Source organism: Phasianus colchicus, chromosome 8, assembly GCF_987193195.1.
Source record: "Phasianus colchicus chromosome 8, bPhaCol1.hap1.1, whole genome shotgun sequence".
Classification (NCBI taxonomy): Eukaryota; Metazoa; Chordata; class Aves; order Galliformes; family Phasianidae; genus Phasianus; species Phasianus colchicus.
In genome coordinates, this window is record NC_143443.1 from 19796769 (window position 1) to 19819250 (window position 22482).

The 22482-nt window shown below is 41.9% G+C and overlaps 2 protein-coding genes across 8 annotated transcripts in view; one reads left to right on the forward strand and one right to left on the reverse strand.

The window, feature by feature from the left end:
• Positions 1-2737: 2737 nt before the first annotated feature.
• LOC116238156 (interferon-induced protein with tetratricopeptide repeats 5) lies at positions 2738-6409 on the forward strand. The gene is made up of 2 exons (XM_031607700.2): positions 2738-2845; positions 4468-6409. The coding sequence occupies exons 1-2, from the start codon at positions 2841-2843 to the stop codon at positions 5900-5902; spliced, it is 1440 nt and encodes a 479-aa protein (XP_031463560.1). The 5' UTR covers positions 2738-2840; the 3' UTR covers positions 5903-6409.
• A 1570-nt stretch (positions 6410-7979) lies between these two features.
• Positions 7980-22482, reverse strand: part of SLC16A12 (solute carrier family 16 member 12) — a 29242-nt gene continuing 14739 nt past the window's right edge. For 6 of the 7 annotated variants that reach the window (XM_090145193.1, XM_031607701.2, XM_090145190.1 and 3 more), the window contains exons 2-7: positions 18705-18897; positions 17088-17191; positions 15837-15980; positions 13057-13648; positions 11795-12054; positions 7980-10895 (exon numbers count right to left, since the gene is read on the reverse strand). In XM_090145193.1, coding sequence (XP_090001319.1) covers positions 10633-10895; positions 11795-12054; positions 13057-13648; positions 15837-15980; positions 17088-17191; positions 18705-18799 — 1458 coding nt within the window. In that variant the 5' untranslated portion in view covers positions 18800-18897 and the 3' untranslated portion in view covers positions 7980-10632. The remainder of the gene's footprint in view (positions 10896-11794; positions 12055-13056; positions 13649-15836; positions 15981-17087; positions 17192-18704; positions 18898-22482) is intronic. The other variant, XM_090145195.1, reaches the window with a different exon arrangement.

The following is a 22482-nucleotide window of genomic DNA, read 5'->3' on the forward strand; positions in this document are numbered from 1 at the left end:
GGGTGACGGAGCGCTGGAACAGGCTGCCAGGGAGGTTGTGGAGTCTCCTTCTCTGGAGATATCCAAGACCCGCCTGGATGCCTACTTGTGCAACCTGGTGTAGGGAACCTGCTTTGGCAGGGGGGTTGGATTCGATGATCTCTGGAGGTCCCTTCCAACCCCTACAATTCTGTGATTCTGTGAGATAATGTTTCATTGCTTGATGAGGACAGTCACCTCAGAAACAGGGTTGCAGGCAAAGCAGAGATGTTTAATGCCTTCTATGCCTCTGTCTTGCATGCTGATGGGCCCTGGAACCACCAGGGCCCTGAGCTGGAAGACCATGATTGTGTGAATGATAAACTCCCAGCCAAATCCAAATGTGTATTGGACTTGCTGCTTCAGATGCATGCATATACCTCTATGTATATGCATAGGGTCTGAAGGGATTCATCCCATGGAACTCAAAAAGCTGACTGATGTTATGAGAATTCTCTCTATTATTTTTCAGCAGTCTTGTGAATATCGATTGGTTCCTGTTGAATTGAAACTAGTAAATGTTGTCCTTGTTTTCAAGAAATAAGACCGTTGTAATTACAAGCTTGTTAGTCTCACTTCAGTGCTTCATAAAATTAAGGAGTTATTCTTGGACTTCCTGAAAAACACCTGAAAGACAATGCTGTTGTGGGTCACAGCAAACACAGGCTCATGGGGGGGGGAAAGTCCTGTTTAACAAATTTAATCTCTTTTTACGACAAGGTTGGCCACATCCTTGACCAAGGGAAGCCAGTTATGTAATATTTCAGGAATCTCAGCAAAGCTTTCAATACTGTTTCTCTCATTCTGGTCAAAGCATCCAGCATACAGCTAGACAAAAACATAAAGTTATGGGTGAGGAATTGGCTGATGGATTGAGTTCAAAATGTTGGTGTAATTGGATTTACATGAGGTTGGTGGCCAGCCACTTGTGGGGTCCATTTCAGTGGACAGATCATAGAAAATAAGACATAAAACTTTTAGAGAATGCTCAAAGGAGGGCTATAGAGATGGTAAATAATCTGGAGAGTAAAGTGAATAAGGAGTATCCAAGATCTCTTGGTTTGTTGAGCCCAGACCAGAGGAGGCTGAGGGGAGCTTTCAGCCTGCAGCTCCTCTCGAGAGGAGCAGAGGGTCAGCACTGAGCTCTGCTCTCTCGTGACAGTGACAGGATCCAAGGAAATGGCATGGAGCTGTGTCAGCAGAGGGTCAGGTGTGTGTTGGGAAAAGACTCTTCTCCAGAATGCAGTGGGCAAGGAACAGGCTCCCCATGGCACTGGACATGGCCCCAAGCTGCTGGAGCTCAACAGATGTTTGGACAATGCTCCCATACGTGCAATTGTCATAATATATATAGAATGTATTCACCATATAATAGCAAAAACACCTTTGTTTTTCACAAGATAAAGTATCCAAGCTGGTAGGAATATATATTTTTTCTCAGAAGGGAGTTATTTTTTAACAGAAGGTGCTTTACTTTTCCATCACTGTTGTCACACCATTTTTCAAGGTACAGTTTACTAAATGTCTCCCTTCCTCTCCAAAACTGATTTGATAAAGTATTCTCTTTTAAGTATAAGCAATTTCAAAAGAATGATGATTTCCCCATTTCAAAGCTCCTGGAACAGAAGCAAATGATATTTCAGCTATAGCTTTCCCAATTCACTATAACTCACTGCTCTTTAGGAAGCCCTGGCAGCATCCAGCATCTGCCCAGCTGTCTTGTCCCACTCAGCGGGTTTCAAGAGAGTAGGCTTCTTTATCCTCAGACACAACTCCTCACATCAGCAGGGGTCTCTACTGCAACGGAGTCATTGAAGAGTCAGCAGAATAATACTAATCAACTTATTAAGATCTTTCTAATAACAACTAATGCTCTACTTGGATCTAAAATTGGTTAAATTGCTAATAACGATTAATAAGTGCTACAGGTGAGACAATATTAGGAAACGGTTACTACTAAGAGTGAAAGAGTAGAAGATAAATGATAGGGAAAGAGAGAGACAAGCAGACGTACAGATATACAAACATGGCAAAGCAAAGCAGTTCACCACTCCTCAGTCCAGCCATGTCTTGGTGGTGCTGATCTTTGGTAGTGATGGGCTGACCATTTGTTGTGGTAAGTTGTGGACAAATGACAAACGTCCATACCTTTGACTTACATCCCGAGTGGTTGAGCCTGCTCTTTTGGAATGACAGTTTCTGGCTTTGGGGACCTTCACAAGGTACAGTGGTATCATCTCCCAGTCTCTTGTATCAAGCTGAAAATATTTGTTTCCAGGCCAAGTCCCCAGACAGAAATCACTTTTGGACCCTCCCATTCAAAGGTAAACAGCTCTAAAGAAATGCTTTTGAATGTAAAACTGTCCACAAAGTATTTCAATCCTCTCACATTTATTTGAGACAATCCATACCTTACCAGTCTCAGGCACCAGCAAACACCCAGCTGCCACTGAGAGCTGCCACTCAGCCATGGGCTGCACTGGCCAGGCAGTTCTCAGTGCTAGCAATTTGGGGTTAAATTCAGACATGGAGCTGCTAGCAGCTTTTACCATGGGCTCTGCAGCACAAGTCAATGTGTGGCATAAAGCCAAAATGGAAAAAGCAGAGTGACTCATAAGTTTCTATTTCCCAGCCGGTTGCCTTGCAGCTCCTCCCAGACTCATTAAGCTTGCTTTCACTTTCTGATTCCCAGTATCATACACATTAATCACGTGCACACTAGAGCACATAAAAGGCAACTCACAACTGCAGGGAGAAGCTCTTGGACTTCAAAGCTACCTGCAAACAGGCAGAAAAAGGAAAAGAAAGAAAGAAGGCAAATCATGAGGTAAGAGAGCGGCTTGGTCTACAAGTGCTGTTTTTTCTGTACTCTTAAGCTATGGGAATGTAAGTTTGTAATTTGCATAACTGGAAGCAGTAAGGTACGTAGGGACCTAGGTATCAGAGAATAATTTACATAATATTCACTGGAAGAATCAAAGTAAGAGAAGGATGAAATTGGATGCTGTAACATTATTGCTTTTACAGAGTTGATTGTCAGAAATTGTGTACACGCAGTTCCTGGATGAAATGCAGGCTGCAGTAGCAGCTGCTGACCAGCCAAGGGGATGGCTGGCACTGATGCAGCTGAGAATTTACTTTCTGCTCTCTACTACTGTGAGGACCAGAAAATCATTCTGGTCTGCAGTCTGGAGCACACTGGGGATAACATTTGCTGAGGACTGTCCTGCAAACACTCAAATAGGATGAATCTATGATGTTTATGACAACCTGGAAAATTGCACTGACAGAGTATGCACAGTACTAAACTGAACTGCATTTTATCTGCATCACAAATCTGTTTTGGGGATGTCGTTGCAAGTTCTGTTTTGCTAGTCACCAGTTAGCTGCAAGGCTGTCTCTTAACCAGTCAGAAGGAAAGGAAGAATTCATCACATTACAGTTCTGTATGGTATAGTCAGAGTCTGAGCTAGAAAGAAACATGTCACTTAAATCTCACACATGTTCACAAATGTGAAATTACTCATGAAATTACTCTCTACTGTTGTTTTCATCCATGGAAGTTTTCTGGGTTCTCAGCTGAGGCACCAAAACCAACAGGAAATGCAGAATCACTTAGTTCACTTGCACAGAAACATAGAATCCTGCAGGTTGGAAAGAACCTTCAAGGTCTTCAAGTCTGCCCATCTATCTGAGCTTGAGTCCAGCCACTATATGGGACTAGATTGCCCCTTAATGTGACAATTTGGACAAAACATTTTAATTTTGTTTTGAGGGGGACAATTTAAAATGCTTCAAGCTGGTTTGGCAGCCAGGGTTTGTTCTCTCATGGTATTCTCCTCGGGAAAAAGATTTCTAACAAGGTGCTGCTCTTATCAGAACTTGCTCTCACTTCCCCTTCATCCCAGAAAAAAATATGAATTCCTAAATATAGCTTTCTAATTGGAAATACATGGCACCATACAGGATAGTAGATACTCCTGGTTTTACAAGGAAAAAGCAGAACAATCTTTCTGACAATGGACCATTTGACAAAGAAGTCAGTGGTAGGAAGGGGAAGCCATGCAACACGCTGCCCCAGCTGCTGCCAGGCTCATCCCCACATGCATGGAGGAATCCAGAGGCAGAAAGGAAGCAGGGCCTCTATTTTTATGGAGGGGTAATACATTCCTGAGGCCTGGAGGAGTGCTGGTGTTAGAGTAGAACAGCCCTTCTCTAACAGCATCCAGACCACCACTTCTTTCTCTATGTAAGTGGTGCTCTCAGTTCTACTGGCAAGGAGAATTACTAGAATTACTCTAGACTTACAGCTTCCCACTGCTGTGGCTTACATGAGCTATTGTTGTCTAGTGGCACCAGCCAAGGTACGGCCTGCTTTTATAGTACATCATGCTTGGGTTAAAAACACAAGCAGCAGGAAGTTAATCAATCTTCTTTAATTTATTCTAGTACTATTTCTAAGAATTCCTTGAAGAACTCCCTGCTGCAGCTAGAATGTTATTTTACATGGACTTTGCTGAAGGAGGATATAGATCTTGCCAGCCTGGAAGAATCAATAGGTGATCAGATTGAGTTTTTCATAAAACCCAACATTTCAAATTACAATCTACTATCTTACGTATACCACCTAAAGCTCTCAGATGGAGAAGCTCTGGAATATCTCCAAAAAGCTGAAGAAGAAGTTAAAAAGTATTATCCAGATGAAATTGACAGGAGAAGTCTCGTTACCTGGGGGAACTATGCTTGGATCTACTACCACATGAACAGATATGAAGAAGCTCAAATGTATATAAAGAAAGTTGAAAACAGTTGCAAAAAACTTTCAAATACTGCTCAGTTGAAGATTCAGCTTCCAGAGATCTATGCTGAGCAAGGATTTGCACTATTAAAATTTGGAGGAAAGTACTATAAAAGAGCAAAAGAGTGCTTCGAAAACGCTCTGAGGAAAGAACCCAACAACCCAGAATTTAATGCTGGCTATGCAATAGCAATGTATCGTTTGGAAGAATTTTCTTACAGAAGATGTGAAGAAGTGAACTCATCTCTGGAGCCTCTGAAGCGTGCACTGGAACTGAATCCAATGGACACGTATCTCCTAGCATTACTTGCTTTGAAACTTCAGGACTCAGATCAAGTTGATGAAGCAGAGAAATACATTGAAGAAGGAATGCAGAAAACTCCTGATCTTCCCTACTTCCTGAGATACGCTGCTAAATTTTACAGAAGGAAAAAAGAACTGGACAAGGCACAAGAGATTTTGGAGAGAGCCCTAGAAGTATCACCAAAATCCACCTTTTTGCTTCATCAGCTAGGACTCTGCTACAGAGCAAAGCTGTATGAGTTGAAAAACAGTACAAGATATCCACCTCAAGATCAAGTGGAGGAACTCATTGAAATTTGCATTTCTCATTTCAAAGCTGTGACCGAGCAAAAGCCAAAATTTTTTAGTGCCCTAACTGATTTGGCAAGGATGTATGCAGAGGCAAAGATGTATCGAGAAGCAGAAGAGACATTTCAGAGAGCACTGAAGATAAATATTCTGACTTGCTCCGATAAACAAGAAATATACTACTATTATGGAAATTTTCTGCAATATAAAAAGAAATCAGAATCTGAAGCAATTAAATACTACAAAGAAGGGTTAAAAAATGGTAACTATTGTTTTGCAGAAAAGATCAGACAATACTTGAAGAGACTGTTGGAAAGGAGAATTCAAGAAGGGTTAGGAGGTGAAGAAGATTTCAGTACACTTGGACTCATTCATAAGCTAGATGGTGAGAAGCTTGAAGCAATTGAATGTTATGAGAAAGCCAATGAATACAATCCTGATAATGAGGAATATCTGAGTGCGTTGTATGAGCTACGACTTTCCCTCTCAAGCTGAAGTGCTCCCAAATCCCTCTCAATAATAACAAAAGCACATTTGAAGAGAAAATATAAATGCATTTGTTCACTTTTTAAAGTTAGAGTTATAACCAGTTGAAAAACCTAATGGCTTCACTCTTCTATGATAATGCAGAATCTGCAGATGATGACCAGATGATGATTGTGCATTTGCTTGCCTGTTCATTACCAAAAAGCATGCTTGACTAGAATAAATAGAAATTAAGCTACCTTAGCCTGCCATGCTAATACTGGTATAAAAGTTGTCTATGAGTACCTGTAGGACACAAATCTAAGCTGGAAAACAGTTCTCACCTTCTATTGAGAAAAGAGAACATAATATTATAACTTTTAACCTATCCACTTGAAAGGCATGCTAATACTAATATGGTTATTTCTGGTGTTTTTTTGAATATCAAGTATCATTTAGAAAAAAACTTGTGTTGTCTTGTTCAGTTTGCTGCCTTGTATACTGTTTAACAATAAAAGCAAACACTTTGTCTTTTTAGTTCACTGGGAAACGTGGGTTTATATTAAGGCACTTTAACACATAAGATGTGGGAAAAGTAAAAGAAAACCAGGAAAAACAAGTGAAGCAAAAAGCGCTTGCTTACCGCCAACTGACTGATGTCCAATCAGCCCCTGAACAACAGCAGCCCTGGCAAACTCCATCCTCAATTCACCCTTTCCAGTTTTTATTGCTGAGCACGATGTTGCACAGTATGGAGGCACCCCTTAGGTCAGATTGCATCAGCTGTCCTAGCTGCGATCCTTCCCGGGCTGTCAGCCATCCTCAGCAAGCCCTCAGATCTGCAGCAGGCTTTCTGCTAGGAGCAAATACCACTGAGACAACTCCAGGTCCTGGAGCCCTTGGCTGTGCTCCCCATCAGGCTGTCTCACTGAGACTGGTGCATAGCAGGGCAGGGGAAGGCATCAGCAAAAGGGGGAAAAGCAGTCCTCTGTGCTAAACAACATCAGCTGTGCAATGAGTAAGAACAGCACTTGGTGCTGTAGTCTTTGTTTTTCTGTTTGTTTGTTTGTTTGTTGTTTTTGTCTTTAGCTGTAACCCTGCTAAGTGCGGTTCTTGGGGTGGCCTCCTGCAGGGTTGTGGAGGCTGCTGGCCCTCACCTTTGGAGGACAACACAGCTCTGAGTAAGCAGTCCCTGCCCTGGCCAGAAGTAGAAGGACTTGCTGCCTCCTTCCCAGGCCCCTCAGGGGGCTCCTGCTGTGCTGCATGGATGGCAGCACAAATGGTGTGTCTGTGACCTCCACAAAGAATGGTATCCAATGTACTTGGAAGTTCATCAGGGTGCAGTCTGAAGGGCTGCTGAAAATCCCTGGTCCAACCATGAGGCTGTCCTCCTACTTCATAACAGTGCAGCATCCTCTCAGGCCAGCAGCCTAGGGGCCTCTTCAGTGCAGCACTGCACAATAATGGTGCACACAAGTCACTGCATGGTGCTCTAGGTTGGGCTCCAGCACCTGGGTATGGGCCTCCTCATCCACTCCATAGAGGCTGGGGGTGGAGATTATTAGGTTCTCTGCTACAACTGACTTCCACCACCTGGTCCCATACATAGATCTCCTACAGCTCCCATAGCAGCCCGGGCAGAATGGGCTCAAAGATGATATGATGCTCCTGGAAAAGAACTGCCCAGGACCTTGGCTGCAAACAGTACTGGTTGTGGAGCAGATGGTGGAGATGCCACAGTGCCATGAAGGCTGTTAGCATCTGAGTGTCTCAGAGCTCTTTATGCACTGCTGTCAGTGCAAAAAATTATCAACTATAAAACCAATTAGAAATCATATTCTGCACTTACTTGCACTGAATTCTGCTATGCTGCACAGAATACTGTGCATTACTGTAGGCAAGATTCATTTGCAGTAGGATCCGTCTGTTTCTGTCTTGGGCAGACATTGCCCCAGCCAAGTCCCGGGAAGCCAGAGAGGTTCAGCAGTGCAGTGCCCTATCCAAGGTTAAATTCTCCACTGGTGCTCAATAGGGCTGGTGGGAATGCAGTGTTATTCAGTTCACAACTTGCCCAATATCTGCCTACTGCCACATTGTGCCCTGACAGTGTATCCTGTATGAGAACAGCCTAAATAGTATCATTTCTAGAAAAAAAAAGAGCAGAGCAGAAGAGCAGAGCAGAGAAGAGCAGAGAAAAAAATGTTGCAGACAGAATTACTGATTTTTAAAAATATTATATTCTATTTCATGTGTCAGGATGGAGAAGTTCATTTCTGGTTGTGCAGAACAAAGAGTAGAAGCTTGACGTGAGGATTTGCAAACTTAGGTTGTATTCCCGGTTATTCCACTTCCATTTCTTTGCTATGCCTCATTCCTTCTCAGTTTCTTAGATGGAGAATTTCACCACAGGGCTGATACTTTATACTTAGTTTTATGCACAGAAAGCATCATTCTGGTACCTATGCCTTTAAGTCAAAGCAGAAACGGCGCTAGAAACCCTGAAATGATTCTACCATTTTCCACAAAAAATGTCTGTGTATAAAACAAATTGAATGTTTTCTGCTGAATTGATATTTAAAACAATAAATACTGCCTTAATTATAAATGGATGTTCATGTTTATAAACAGGAAACCCTATGAAAAAATATCTTGAAATTGTTTAAAACAATCCCCATATGCTAATAATTTGTTACCAAATCTGTATTATTTACCCATATGTGATAGCAGTATTCCAACAGGCTTTCATAACATGCAGTTATGGCACCAACACCTGTTGACATATCATGATGTGGTAAAGAAAACCAAACAACTAAATTTTTGTAAAATGAGCGATTGATCACTTAAAAGTTGCTGAAATAATCTCATATAGACCACACTACTCCCTATTTTTTTTTTGATACAAAACATTTGTATTGGAATCTAAGACAATACTTTCATCACTACTAATAATTATAACTTTTCCTTTCTTCCAAGTGTGCATATTGTGTCCAACTCACAAAATACTGAATTGTTTTGTTTTGTCTTTTGTCTTTTTATCAACATACATTAAAATGAAACTTAGGACCTCAAACTCATTTGCCACACAGATCTGAAGAAAGGTTGTGCTGCTAGTTTTAAACATCTCTGGCACTCCCACCTCTTAATTCGTGGTCTGTGCAGGAATTCACTCTACTTGCTCTGATCATACTGGGGCATAGCAGGATTGGTAAATACTTCGAGCACAGGCAACTGAAGTCAAACAATTTTAATGCGTTGTATTTGAAATATGCATGAAAAATAGAAGTAATTGATACACACAGTATTGATAAATATAAAATACATTATGACCCTGTGGCTGTTCTCTTATCTGAGTCGAAGTTGTGAGCAGCAGCCCACGTTGGTCTCCCCCTTGAGGCACAGCGTGGAATTGGACACCAACAGCAAACACCAAGCGTACTGCAGGCAATCAATAACATCACAGCATTAATGAAGTTTATCTGGTCTCCAATCAATTTGCTAATGACAAAAGACTACAGCTTCATACATCATCAAACAGAAAAAATCTGCATCTCAGAATGTGAATTTTCTCCATCTCTTAACGGATTCACCCTGGAAATGTAGAAGCATCCCATTTTTAATAAACCAACCATCAGTAATTTACCTCATGAGCTACATTCAGTTCCCAGGTCTCACAAAGTAGCCAGCTGTAGTAAATATCCCTAGCACAAGTAGCAGGAAATCATTGGCAAATCACAGCTGTTGCCTTCTGTCCAGGACAAGTGACCTGGTTAGTTGGTACAAGTGAGTAAGTAGAATCATCTAAAGATGCAGCTCCCAGATGCAAAAAAGGGACAGACTGGCCATTGCAATACATAGGAGCAACTTGTCAGCCAACATTCTCTTTACTAATAGCTGGTGTGGTGAGCTATTAATTCTCAATAATCTGCTTGCACAGATCTAATTTTTCCTAAAAGCTAGTGATGTTCAGATGGCAGAGCAGCCATGATTCCTCTTACACCTACTCATAAAACACCAGCTGGAAGATCATACCTGGAGTGTCAGCATTCAGAAATTCAGCCTCTAGAGGTTTCCAGGGGAAAAAAAAAACAACCAGCCAAAAACTGCCAGCAACCAAACCACCTGAACACTTTGCTGCGGGGGGACTGGGAAAGCAGCTCTCAAGCCACCCTTGAAATGAAGTTGCAACGTATGCTCAAGATTCAGGCACACTGTAGAAATTAAAGCTGCTTCAGATATACTTTCAGCATAAATCACAGCTTTCTGTCAGATTTTCTAAAAAATGGCTTTGGCATTCAAAACAGTCATTGGCAAAGAGTTTGATGCAGCCTGAAAAATGGAGAGGCTTTTTGGTGGCATCTGTGATTACTCCATTGAAAACTAACAGACAGGAACACTGAAATGCCTATTTCATTAATACTATTTTTTAAATAATTTAAACATTATTTTTCATCTTTGGTGACTGATAACTTTATTGTTTGCTTTTGATCATAGCCAATTATACTTTTTCAGGTTACCTGTGGAGTCAACATACTGCTTTAGAACTAAATCTGTTGAAACTTTTATCTACCAACTCTATTCTCAGTATAGTTTTGATCTACCACTTCAACTTCCTATGCTGTTTGCAAATTCTAGCCTATCCAAACATGACAGAAATATCTAACTGTCCTTGTGTCACAGGACTATCATCTTCAGCACTGCAACATGATACAGTCTCCTCTGTCTCATCGTGATTGCACAGTGCTGAATCTTAACAGTGATTGTCATCTGTTGCTGCAGCTGTTTGTATCCACAGGCAAAAATTCAGCATCCTTTTGGTCTAATTCTCCTGTGACAGAATAAGCTATTGCTCCATTTGTCCAGATGTGCTGTTTGCTGTGAGTATCACTGGAGAGTGACTTCAAATGTGTCCTCTTCATTTTCTTTGCCAGTCTGGCAAAACATAATAACACTGAACTAAATATCATAGAAAATCCACACAGGAGGAATGATGCCGTGTAACTGCCAGTTGTATCCACAAGCCAACCTGCAGGAAGACAAATTACATTTTTTTATTTACAAATCTTGTGATCAGCTGCACTTTGGGAATTTTATCACATATGAATACCATAAAACCAGAGAGGCTCACATTGCCTTCACTATTCTTTTACCTCTTGGGGTGGAAGAAAACTGGTCCATAGCATCCGCAGGAATACAAGATTTTTATGGGTTTTTGTTTAGATGTAAAACACACAAGAAAAACACAATCATCCCCATAGTACTACATAAACATCTTTGCACCATTTGTCTTTAGGCAGGCTTAACAACTTAACTACTGTGTGTGTGAGATCCCCATACCAAAAATTGCTAGTGAGCTGTGCCCTGGGCTCATGCATCAGTTAAAGCATTCTCTTTTGCAATATCTTTTGTTATTGAAAGTTAAATTAAAAGCTTCAGAAACAGAGATCAATTGGAAATTGCTGTGAACAGCAGACAAGATATGCAAGACATACCTATATATGGCTCTTTGGAAAAAATCTCTAAGTTTCCATAATATTCAAAACTATGTCAAGAGCTTTCCAAAGAATAACAAGAGTAAAGTTCCCGTCATTACTCTTTTGCAATGAGACTGGTAGGGAAAATGATGGATGAGCTTGGGCCCAACAGTAGTGAAGCTGACTCAACCATCTGTCCAAAGCAGCTCAGAGATGAAAAGATTAAGTCTTCTGGATGAAAAAAAAAAAAAAAAAAAAAAAAAGCCCAGAAAACTTGGAATGAGTCACTTTAGCTAGCATTTTCAAAACTGCATAATTCCAGAGAAATCTTTCATTTCTGCACTATGTGAAGCGGTAACGTCACAGCTCTTAGAAGCTTAGGCTATTCTGCTTTTGGTCAAGAGGTGAAATCAAGGTAGTAAGATTACAGAAAAGTCATTTGTGAACTGACCTGCAACAGGTGGGCTCACTAGATATGGTATGGCGTGCAGGAAGTACACAACACCCAGTGCTGATGATAAAGAAGAAGTTCCCACTACATCCGCCGTCACAACAGGGATCAGTGTTACATAGGCTCCATCAAAGTATCCAAAGGTAAATGAGAAAGGCACAAGCAAGGGGAAGTTTTGGAGAACTGGTAGGAAAAGACAGCAGAGACCATCCATTCCTACAGCAAAGAGGTAGCAGAAGTACCGATATTTTTTCAGACACCTGCAAATTTCAAAACAGGAAAGAATATCACTGGACACAGCACCTCAGTTGCTATGTAGAACTTCAGTCTCTCTCTCTTACATATTGTTCAGATTTAAGTACGACATATTACCCAGCTTTTAGATGAAAAGCTCAACCAGCAATGAGCCCTGGACTCATTGCCTACAGCTGCAGAAACCCCTGGATAATAGCAGCCCAAACTGTTTTTAGGGCTGACTGTAGTGAGGGCAGCTCAACTGCCAAGATTATGCAGCCCTCTGAAGTTTCAGTGCTCAAAGCAGTATTTCTTGGGCCTTCCAGCTCAGCAAGGCACTCCCAATACTATGCATAACAAGCTATAGCACACCTCTCTCAGCTCTCATCCTTCACATCAGCCTTCCAGCAATGGAGTTAGTGAGAGCTAAGCGAAATGACAATTCCCTCTCTCCCTGTCTCACAAAACCGATGATTGATTTTTCCTAGAAACTGAATAAACACAAAGAATAACATGTCATTTAAAATTAAAACACCTCTTAGTTTAGCCAGATGCTCAGTTCTCAGTATACTAAGAAACGTGTAACAATTCTACATCAGTCCTTATGAGTATATGCCTGACAATGGTAAGCCAGACCTTTGCTCTTTCTCTACCACTTCTGTACCTCCCCAGCAGCACAGAGGAGATGAAAAGGCACAAATAGAGTATTGTCCTGTAGGGATTACATACAGAGGATCATGCTTGACATATCTTGGGCAAGAGGTTACATTTCCAAGGTCAAATGCAAGAGCTTTGCACAAACACTTCATTTCTTCAGGGGAGAAAAAAAACACACACAAGAAAAACACCCAGCAGAAGCCAATGAAGAGACAAAATATTTCTGAAAGTTAGATTGTGTGTTGGTTTTCCGGAGAAGTTACACGTGCTACAGACAATGTTCATAATGTTAACTTTATATGTATTGCACCCTACTTGCAACCAGAGTCCTACTGGTTAAAGCTTGCATTTCCTCAGCCATAAGCCATTACCTTCTGTCCGTTAGCCATCCAAAGGTGATATTACCAATGATATCAATGACGCCAAGTATGGACATGAGGAAGGCAGCCTGGTGATGGCTCACTCCAACGCTCAAAGCATAAGGCACTAGGTAGACAAACAGAGGGCTGCAGCCATATGCCATAAATAAAACAGACACTGCTAGCACCATGAAGCCTGGCATGAGTAAAAAGTCATATTCCTTCAATGAACAGTAGCATAAACACTCAGGCGACCACGTTCTGATTAAAGGTGAACAGAGAGACATTCGCTTCAAGTCTTGTTTCTGTGCTTCAGGGACATAATCTTTTTCAAGAAGCCCCGGAACAGTCTTACGGTCCTCCTCAAGGGCAATAGGCCGCATCAAGGCACCACAGACACAGAGGTTTAGGACAAAACCTCCTAGGATAAGTAATGCCCCACGCCAGGAAAACTGCTCGATTAAGAGTTGGACCACAGGAGCCAGGATGAAGGTACCGATTCCACTTCCAGACATAGCTATTCCATAAGCCAGAGCTTTCCTTTTGTTGAAGTATTTGCCCACCATTGCAATAGCTGGAGAATAACAGAGAGCAAATCCAAGTCCTAGGAAAGAAAACACAGTGCAGATGGGTTAATTCTGAGCACAACATATAAAAAACATTAAATTAAGCCACATAGCTTACTTTAATTAGCACTTTAACGAATAGGAAATTCTACGTGATTCTGCATCATGAAAGTCCAGTGTGGGAAGAAACCAGGATGACTCCTTCCTTCCACTATCAGGGCCATTGATTTAACAAACCTAACGATAACAAGGCTCAGAAAGGAACAGTGGGGTTTACTTAATCACAAGAACAGGACTATCAAACACCAGAAAAATGGCATGTCAGCTTCTCCTGGATACCAGATAAGGTCTTAACCCAGTGCAGACACTGGTGTGGGGCACATTCATGAGACAATGCTTTGTATTTCAATCTGGTGCAAATCCAGCTGTTAATTTTCAGATCACAAATGCAGTACAAGGAATCTATCTCTGTCACTAATATCCTGCACTAAACCTTTTTCAGTCAGCTCAACTAGCTCCACAGAACAGCTGGCTGGATCCCTAAGCATTTGTAAATCCCTGTGCACAAACAGAGGGGAAAAATGCCTCAGAATACAAAGCCATGTCCAAGTCAGTAAATATGTAAGATCCACCTCTTGGAAAAGATCATGACCTTTGCTGCAGAAACCAGAGAGATTGTAACTATCAATTGTTTGCTACGATGCTAAAACATTTATTTCCAGACGAGACAACAAAATGAGCTCCTGAATGGGGTTCAGGAGCATGTCTACATTTGGGTTAAAAGTGCCCAGTGATCCTCAGCAGAATGTGTCAGCTGGGAAGGTAATCACCTGTGCCATAAACAGCTTGCATGGTTCTCCTCAAAGGCATCTCTATGTTGGGCAGGCACTGAGCTGAGTGGATTAGAGGGGATGAGGAAAGGAGATGGCAGAGGAGCTATGACAAATATTGTTTTGAATGAGGTGACAGAGACAATAGGTTCCCACGAGCCAGTGAGTGTCCTGTGAAAAGTGGAAATGCAAAGTTTGGGACTGAAAACATTTTTATACCTCTTAGAACGAGCTCTGCTATTTCTTTCCAGTCAGTCCCCTATCCCATCTGTTTCACTCTTCATAGTTTCAAGTTCTGCTGCTTTTATGGACTTAAGACTTTTTTAGTTACTTTCTGACCTCCTCTATGTTGGAGCATCACCTCCAGCCTTTACCAACAGTTATCCCCATATTAATCAGTCTCTAAAGACCAGAAATTAATTGCTTACAGAATGGACACCTTACAACCCCATCTACAGAGTGCAATTGCTTTTCCACCCAGCATTCACTGTGGTTCCCACTAAGGAAGCCTCAGTGGCATTGGTAGGTGGCACAGTCCTTTTGAACTACAAGGAGCTTTTTTATTTGTTACGAACACATTTGTCAAAAGATTAACATTGTAATGCAGGAACTGCATGCACTATTAACAAAACAAAACAAAAAAAGAAGAAATCCTTATTGAATAAGCTGTTGGCAGCATGTGAACTGCAGTAATTCCACCACCTCATTACTAAACAGCAGGGAACCAAATACAAGGGCTTATATCACCGTGGCTACCAGGTCAGTATTAATGAGGAAGGAATGTCAGTGTGACCATGGGCACCTCTCATATTCCTCTGTGCATGACAAACACAGGAAAATAGGACAGAGCAAAGATATCTGCTGTCACCATACCTGAATGCAAATGGAAGATCTGCTACAGAAATACTATTAGCCAGATATATGTTTGATTTTTAAAAGGAACGTAATGCGGATAAAAATAAGGTGCTCAGCTGAAGTACTAGGTATTCATTTACTTACTCATTTTGTTTCAATTTACATTTTATTTTTAATTTGCAGATGTTTGGGAGGCACTCTAGAACTCTCACCATAACAACCTCCTCCCAAATCACAGGCAAAAGAGGAAATCTTTTTGGGTATCACCTGCCGCAAAAATCCTTCCCAGCATCCCAGAACTTCAGAACTTTATCCATAGCCCTCAGTGGAGCAATGTTAAAGAGATGTTTTTCAGCATGCCATATTTGGGCTGTATGAGACCTACTGACTGCAGCCAAACCCTCTCTTCCACAGTGAGATGAACAAGTTGCTGTGTGGTACTATGTCATGGGGAGATCACCCCTCTTTACAGGGAGGACCATCATTTTTGATGTTCCTGTGCTGCTTTCCCAACTGGACCAAGAAGATGAGTGTCACCTACCTGTAAGGACTCCTAATGATAAATAGAGATGTTCCAGGCTGGTGGCAAAGGAACTCAGAATTAGTCCAATAGATGAGAGCAGCCCTCCTAGCATGATACCAACTTGGCAGGATACATGATTACTGATTAAACTCCCAAGCGGGGCTTTAAAGAAACAAAGCTGGCAGTTAATAGCAGGTCTTCAGACACAGTTCATTGCAAAATCATCAAGGGAAATCAGGCAAAATGATGATCAGGATAGCCTTTTAACAGCCTCCCTTACTAGAATGGGGTGAGCATCAAAAACTTAGAATTATTTTCCTGAAAGTCAGGATAAAACTGAAGTTTACAGTAGCTCTTTCAGCAGATCAAAATCACCATGGAACACAACTAGTCTGCAGATTCGGGGGTCAGGTGAGGCCATAGCAACAACTAGAAGAGCCCATGCTGTTCTTTAATCCATGCTTACAACTGCAGAGACCTTCTTCAACTTGCAATCCATAGTTCAGGAGTAACTTCAAGCGACGTTTCTGAGGGCTCTGTGTCAGACACAGATGGAGGAGGTCTCACACCATTTGACCACCCCCAGAGCCACCAGACCTGTCCTGCACTTCTCCAACAATGGCAGTTCCCAGATCACCTTGCCTCTACCAGGGAATGTCATCACCAGCTCTCTCCCTCCCTGTTGCTGTGTCTCATTTCAGCTGTGCCCCTGTGCCTTCAAAGCAATGCCTGTGGATTAACCCTCTACAGCAGGATCAGGGCCTGGATTTTCACCTAATTGCACAGTTTTGAAGTAAAACCCTAAGAAATTCAGAACAGCTGTTGAACTGATGCACATAATTTGTAGTAGCACAAAATTTTCTTTTAAAGGAAAATAGTATTTGTAAACACAAGTTGCTAAAATGAGGAGGATGTGACTTGATCCAAAGGCAAAAAGTACAGTCTGTGCTAATTCTCAAGTATGATTCCAATCAATAGGCAAAAGAAATGTGCTCAGCTAGCAGCTCTCAAAAAACTTGTCCCATTAGACCTCGTACATTTCTGCAAACTTAGATCATTTAACAAAACAAAATTCTGATTCTTTTCTTTAGTGTGAAGTCAGTCCCTTCCTGCTCAACTACACTAGGGGAAACGGCTCAGATACACCAGACCTCTGAGAGTCCACAGCATCCATCGTCCCCAGCCTACTGCACTGGCTGATGGGTGCTCCCAAAACAGATGGAGCTGAAGAAAAAGCAATCACATTAGTGGTAAAAACACAATACACACCACAGAGCATCGTGGCACAGTCGACAATGGAGTGGATCCAAGCTGTTCTGGCATAATCCTGCCCAAAATATGCCTGGAACTCCACAAAGAAAATGGAGATGCACCTAAAGAAGAAAATACAAACACCAAACTGTTGAAGATTGCCTCCCAGAAAGTACCAATCTCATTCTTCAGAGATAAGGAGAACTTGCTTGAAAATCCTTCCCCAGCCCCCAGCAACAATCAAATTTGTGGTTTGCCTGGATCCCAACTGGAAGGAGATATTTTTAGAGAGTTGCAAAGGAGTATTGGAAATGAAGATAATTAATGTATGTGACACAAGACATGAAATGGTGCGTGCAAGTTTAGTAATCTCAACAGAACGCTACATGATTCAAACAGGGAAGAATCCTTGCTTTGCATTGGCAACAACTGAATCACAAAATGGCATCCAGCTATGATCCCAACAGGGGGATTAGAAAGGCTGATTTAGAACATATTTCAGACAGGTCAGACTAATCCAGAGGGATTATCAACATTAAACACCACATTTCTTATTGTGGTATTTGCTGCTAGATTTTTGTAACTCATACGATTTTTCAACTGAAATGAAACCGAAGCTGTAACTATCACCGGCAATTTATAGCCACATCATGATGTTGTTACCCTAGTACACAAAGCTCAGCTCCTGTTCCTGACTGACACGCTTGCTCACTGAAATGGTACTCATGCCTGTGCAAGCAGAGCACGTCTGGTATAGCACCTGTAGAACCAACACCACCTATAGCTACGTGTTCTTATGTACACAAGTACAAAAATGGTAGCAAGTGCAAAGCAACACCTTCCAGAGGATAAAAATACCACAGGAGCCAACAGCCCTTCCAGCAGTTCTTTAAAACATCTCCAGGAGTGGTTACTCCACCTTGTTGCACAAGCGCTAGTGTTTCACCTGCCTCTGCAGGCAACAGATGAATGGCTGCATGGTTTTGTTCCAGCCACCAGCAGCTGCAGAGATCTCTTTTCCCTCTTTTCTTTCTTCTGTAATCCATGGGCAGTTAATTTCTTCATGTTTTTTCTTGCATATATTTCACTTTCATATGTTCTCCAGATGTTTAACACTTGTCAGATTATTTATTGGGCTCTTTCACATTTCATATGTGAAAAAGGAAAGAAATCCGCTCGGAAATCTGCATTATGGAACAGATATGTTGGCATGCAGAAACTACCATGTCAACATTCACATGTCCCTTCTGTGATGTTTATTCCAAGCTCCTCATATTCCTACACCTGGCAATTTTATTTTAAACAAGATGTGAATGTGAAGTAGTAAATGCTGTGTTTATGTTACACTGCCTGGCCAAGAAGTTGCTGTCTCAGTCTCTCTCCCTCACCAGAGCACCTATCTGTGCTTAACACAGCTCAGTGTCCACGTTCACAAGGAGCGGGCTCCTGCCTCCAGCCAACAACAAAGTGACCCAGCAGCAGCTGTGGAAGCCATCTCACCCCAAACATACACATCACATTTGTGCAAAGCAGCAGTCTCTTCCTGCTCTTTCTGCTTTTGAGAAACATTGTTGAGATGAAAGAAGAAAAGAGGTAGCACCACAGCAGGACAGAGCCGAGCAGCAGCCCCTTTACCTCGTCACGGCCCTGGTGCAGATAGTGACCAGGAAGCAGCCGGCCACAATCATCCAGCCCCAGCCGCCATCAGGCGGGCCGGCACGCGGGGCCATGTTGTGACAGGGTGATGCTCCTCTTCCTCCCCTCAGCACTGCTGGTTGGCTCCCATTGCCACACACCAGAGAAGGTGGGTCCAGGGACTGCTCGCCATCTGCAAAGAAACAGGCAGAGAACAGTCAGGGTACAGAGCTATGAAATGTAAAGGTATTACATTTCTTCCTTCTGAACACAGGGTATTAAAATCTGTTGGAAGCAAGGCTGAGTCATCAGAACTTGTCCTCATGTCTGGTATCTTACACCAGGGTGATCCCCCCAGCAGCTGCACCCTACTACATGGCAGGCCTTTCCCCGCAGGTGTAACTCACCCTGCTGCTGCCCAGAGCTGCAGCTCACCTCAGCGGGACTCCAGCACCACACACCAATCCCTGGATTTTATTTCAAACTGCAGCCTCTGTTCGAGGCAGCTCTACTTCTGGTACACTGCTCAGTGCAAAATTCACATTTGAGGGAATACAGTTTTAACTTTTGTGTAGCTTGCAAAAGCAGGAGTTGAGTCCAAAAGCCAATGTCTGTGCTGTAGTATGGGGCAGCTGAACCTTTGTCACCTCACACCAGTGTGTGCTTGTCAACACTTTCAAGCAGTGATTTAAAGCAGTCACGTCTGAAACAGTGTCCCTATCAGCGGATTAAAATACCCATAAAAAGATGCCAAAACTCTATGAAATTGCCATCCAACCACTTAAGCTGAGAAGGCTACCAAGAAATATCCATCTCTGTGTATTCCTCGTCTATCATTTATTCATGGCTGTTGCTCCTCAGACAGTGAACTCTCACTTATTTTACTTGAGGCCAAAAATCTGTGAGTGTATTTGGAAAGAAAATGATTGTTCTGTTTTCTCTCTTTGTATGATAGGCTTTGCTAGTATTTATTTGTAAGTAAATATTTGTATAAAGCTTTCAGTGATTCCAAGCCCAAAGCTAAGCCAACTATAAGCATCAGAACATGCACAAGTGCATTCTTTATTACACTCTCTTCCTCCATTGTGCCAAACATCCGTTTCATCGTAAGTTAAATAATGTTTTGAAGTTTCTGCAAAGTCTATGTTATCCTTTGTGTTTTTACGGATTCTAGTACAAGTGATCTTCACTGTAGCCTGAAGTACCATCCAATATAACATGCACTAATCAATTACAGGAGCGCTGTATAAAAAGATAAAAAGAAGATCCTAGCGACCTGTTTCACTTGTCACTTCCACGAAGCTCTGGTGAGATACACATTGCTCCACTCTGCATCATCATCTAAGCGCTCCACAGTTCAAGAATAGGCCACATCTCAAACGGGACATCTGACATAACTGTGTTTTGGATCACACAGCAGTGGTCACAGCAGCTCACAAAGATCAAACAAACACGCAGCTTGGGTTATCAGGGCTTTTGATGATCAGCCCCAAATCCAGTATCTCATGCACGCTTCCAAGTGAGGGTAAATGGTCCCAGATGAATGCAGTCTTTAATTAATTCCCACAGCTGATAAGAAAAAGCACACAAAGTAAACAAGGTCCAAGCGAGTTAAACATTTCAAACTTTGTCTTTGGGGTATTCAATTGCTAGGACTCAAGCAAGTAAAAGATCAATGAAGTTCTAGAGCAGTGACCAGGACGGTTTTCCTTTTCTGACATGACCTTCCAGTATGAAGCTAAATTTGCCTAGGCAGCTGACAGAGCTTTCTAAGTGGCCTGTTAGATGCACACACAATCAAAGGACACTACTGGCCTCCTCACAAGCCTTGTGACTTCTTCCTTGAAATGTAAAGTCCAGTTTTTGACCTTATCTATTTACTGCAAGACGAACATGCAGCACTACATGGACCAGTGTATACCTACACCCTCCTATCTCACTATGTTTGGAAACAAACTCTGACAAAAACAAAAGATGCTCTCTTGAGGAACCGTATGAACAAACCGAGGAGAAAAGGTAGAACAGATTGGCTAACGCAGTAAGAAAAGAAAGCATGTAAGTGTATATGCAAAGTACTATAGCATTGCTCACAAATTCTATGCTAGAAGACTATTATGAAAGCTGAAAAAGCAGGTAGTCAGAAGTTACAGGGCTCCAGGTTCACGACATGGAAGACACATCCATGGATTTGCTCACATTCTTTATTTGTCTTCCAGCATGTGCTGCAAATTTGTGAGCTGACCATACTTCTCATGTGCTGAATCCATCCATACAGCACAAAGGGTTACATTACTTTTGGAGTGAGTTGACATGCACTAATGACTCATTCTTGATGTTTTGTTTTTTAACTAGTATTGTCAATTATCTACCCCTTTCTGTATAGCTCCAAGCAACAACTGCTGATTAAATATGTGCACCTATTAGATTGACAAGCTATCTGATGGCGAAGGCTGTGTCCTTACATGATTCTTCAGCCTGGATCAACGAATGACGAGCAAAATAAACAATTTGATGGCAACAGCCACATCCCTGCCTACATAGATGAAAACCAAAATGCAACATTTCTGTGGGTATCCACTTCTAATCTAGATGCAAAAAAACTGCTAGCCAACCTAGCATAAAGCCAGGGTGTCACAGATCGGTTACACCCCTGTTTGGCAATGAAGCCTCACATTACAACATTATCCTACTGAATTCATTTGAACAAGAGAGCAATTACCAAGCAGCAACCACATTTCATAGCCAACACTAGAGACCTCAAAGATGGATTTACTGCAAGTTTAATGTGTTAGGTTCAAAATGCTGGAGTGATTGAATATCCCCTGAAAACCCATGCCAGTCACTTGAATTAACACCATACTGATAAAATGCCATTGACATTTTACTGGCAATCAGGAGTAACACAGTTCGGTGGAGTGTACATAGGCACATCCCAGAGGGATTCAATGCAGTCCAGACATACCTTTGCAGCACCCTTTAGCATCTTGGTAAGGCAGAGCTTCTAATTTTGGATTGAAGCAACGTATTTCACCATCCCTCCTGGAGGGGAGGGATGCATTTCAAAATGCATTTCAAATTCTGGTTATTAAGAGTGGAAGAGGAAGTTCCAGAAATGCCAGAAGAGATAACAATAACTCTGATTTATTATGCATGTTACAGTAAAGTAAAAGTACACATACCATCTTTCAGAGGAGTCTACTGCCTCCAAATAGAGAGCCTAAACTCATTTTTACATACACAGCAATAGCTGAGTGCCAGGAGCTCAGCCTGTGTCGCTGGCCCAACCTCCCAGACAAGCATCAGGTAGGGTGTGAGAACCCAGTTTGCATTTTAGTTGTTTATAAGCACAATTGTGAAGCATTTGATGACATATCAGGCTAAGCAAACATAGATTAGGTACTTGGTTACATGATCACTTGTCGATTTTATTTCCACAGAGCCCTTCCTACCAACACACACACCAACAGCAAACATTAAACGAGGCTACAAGCAATTGAAAACAACATTAGAAATGTCTGGCACACACAGCAACAGAAAGCCCATGCAGAACCTGTGCAAACCATCCCCTTGACTTCAGGGAGTGCTGTGTTACAGGCATTGAACTAAGTTAAACAGTTACCTTTCTTCTTGCTGCATGAGTATAACAAACACTCAGTATGACACCCTAGCAAATGTACACTGAAGTTAGAAAACTTCACTGGCTTAAACCTTGATGCTATTTTCTAATTATGTATGCCATGAGAGGTACAGATTGCAGCCTCTACAAATGAGGACAGAG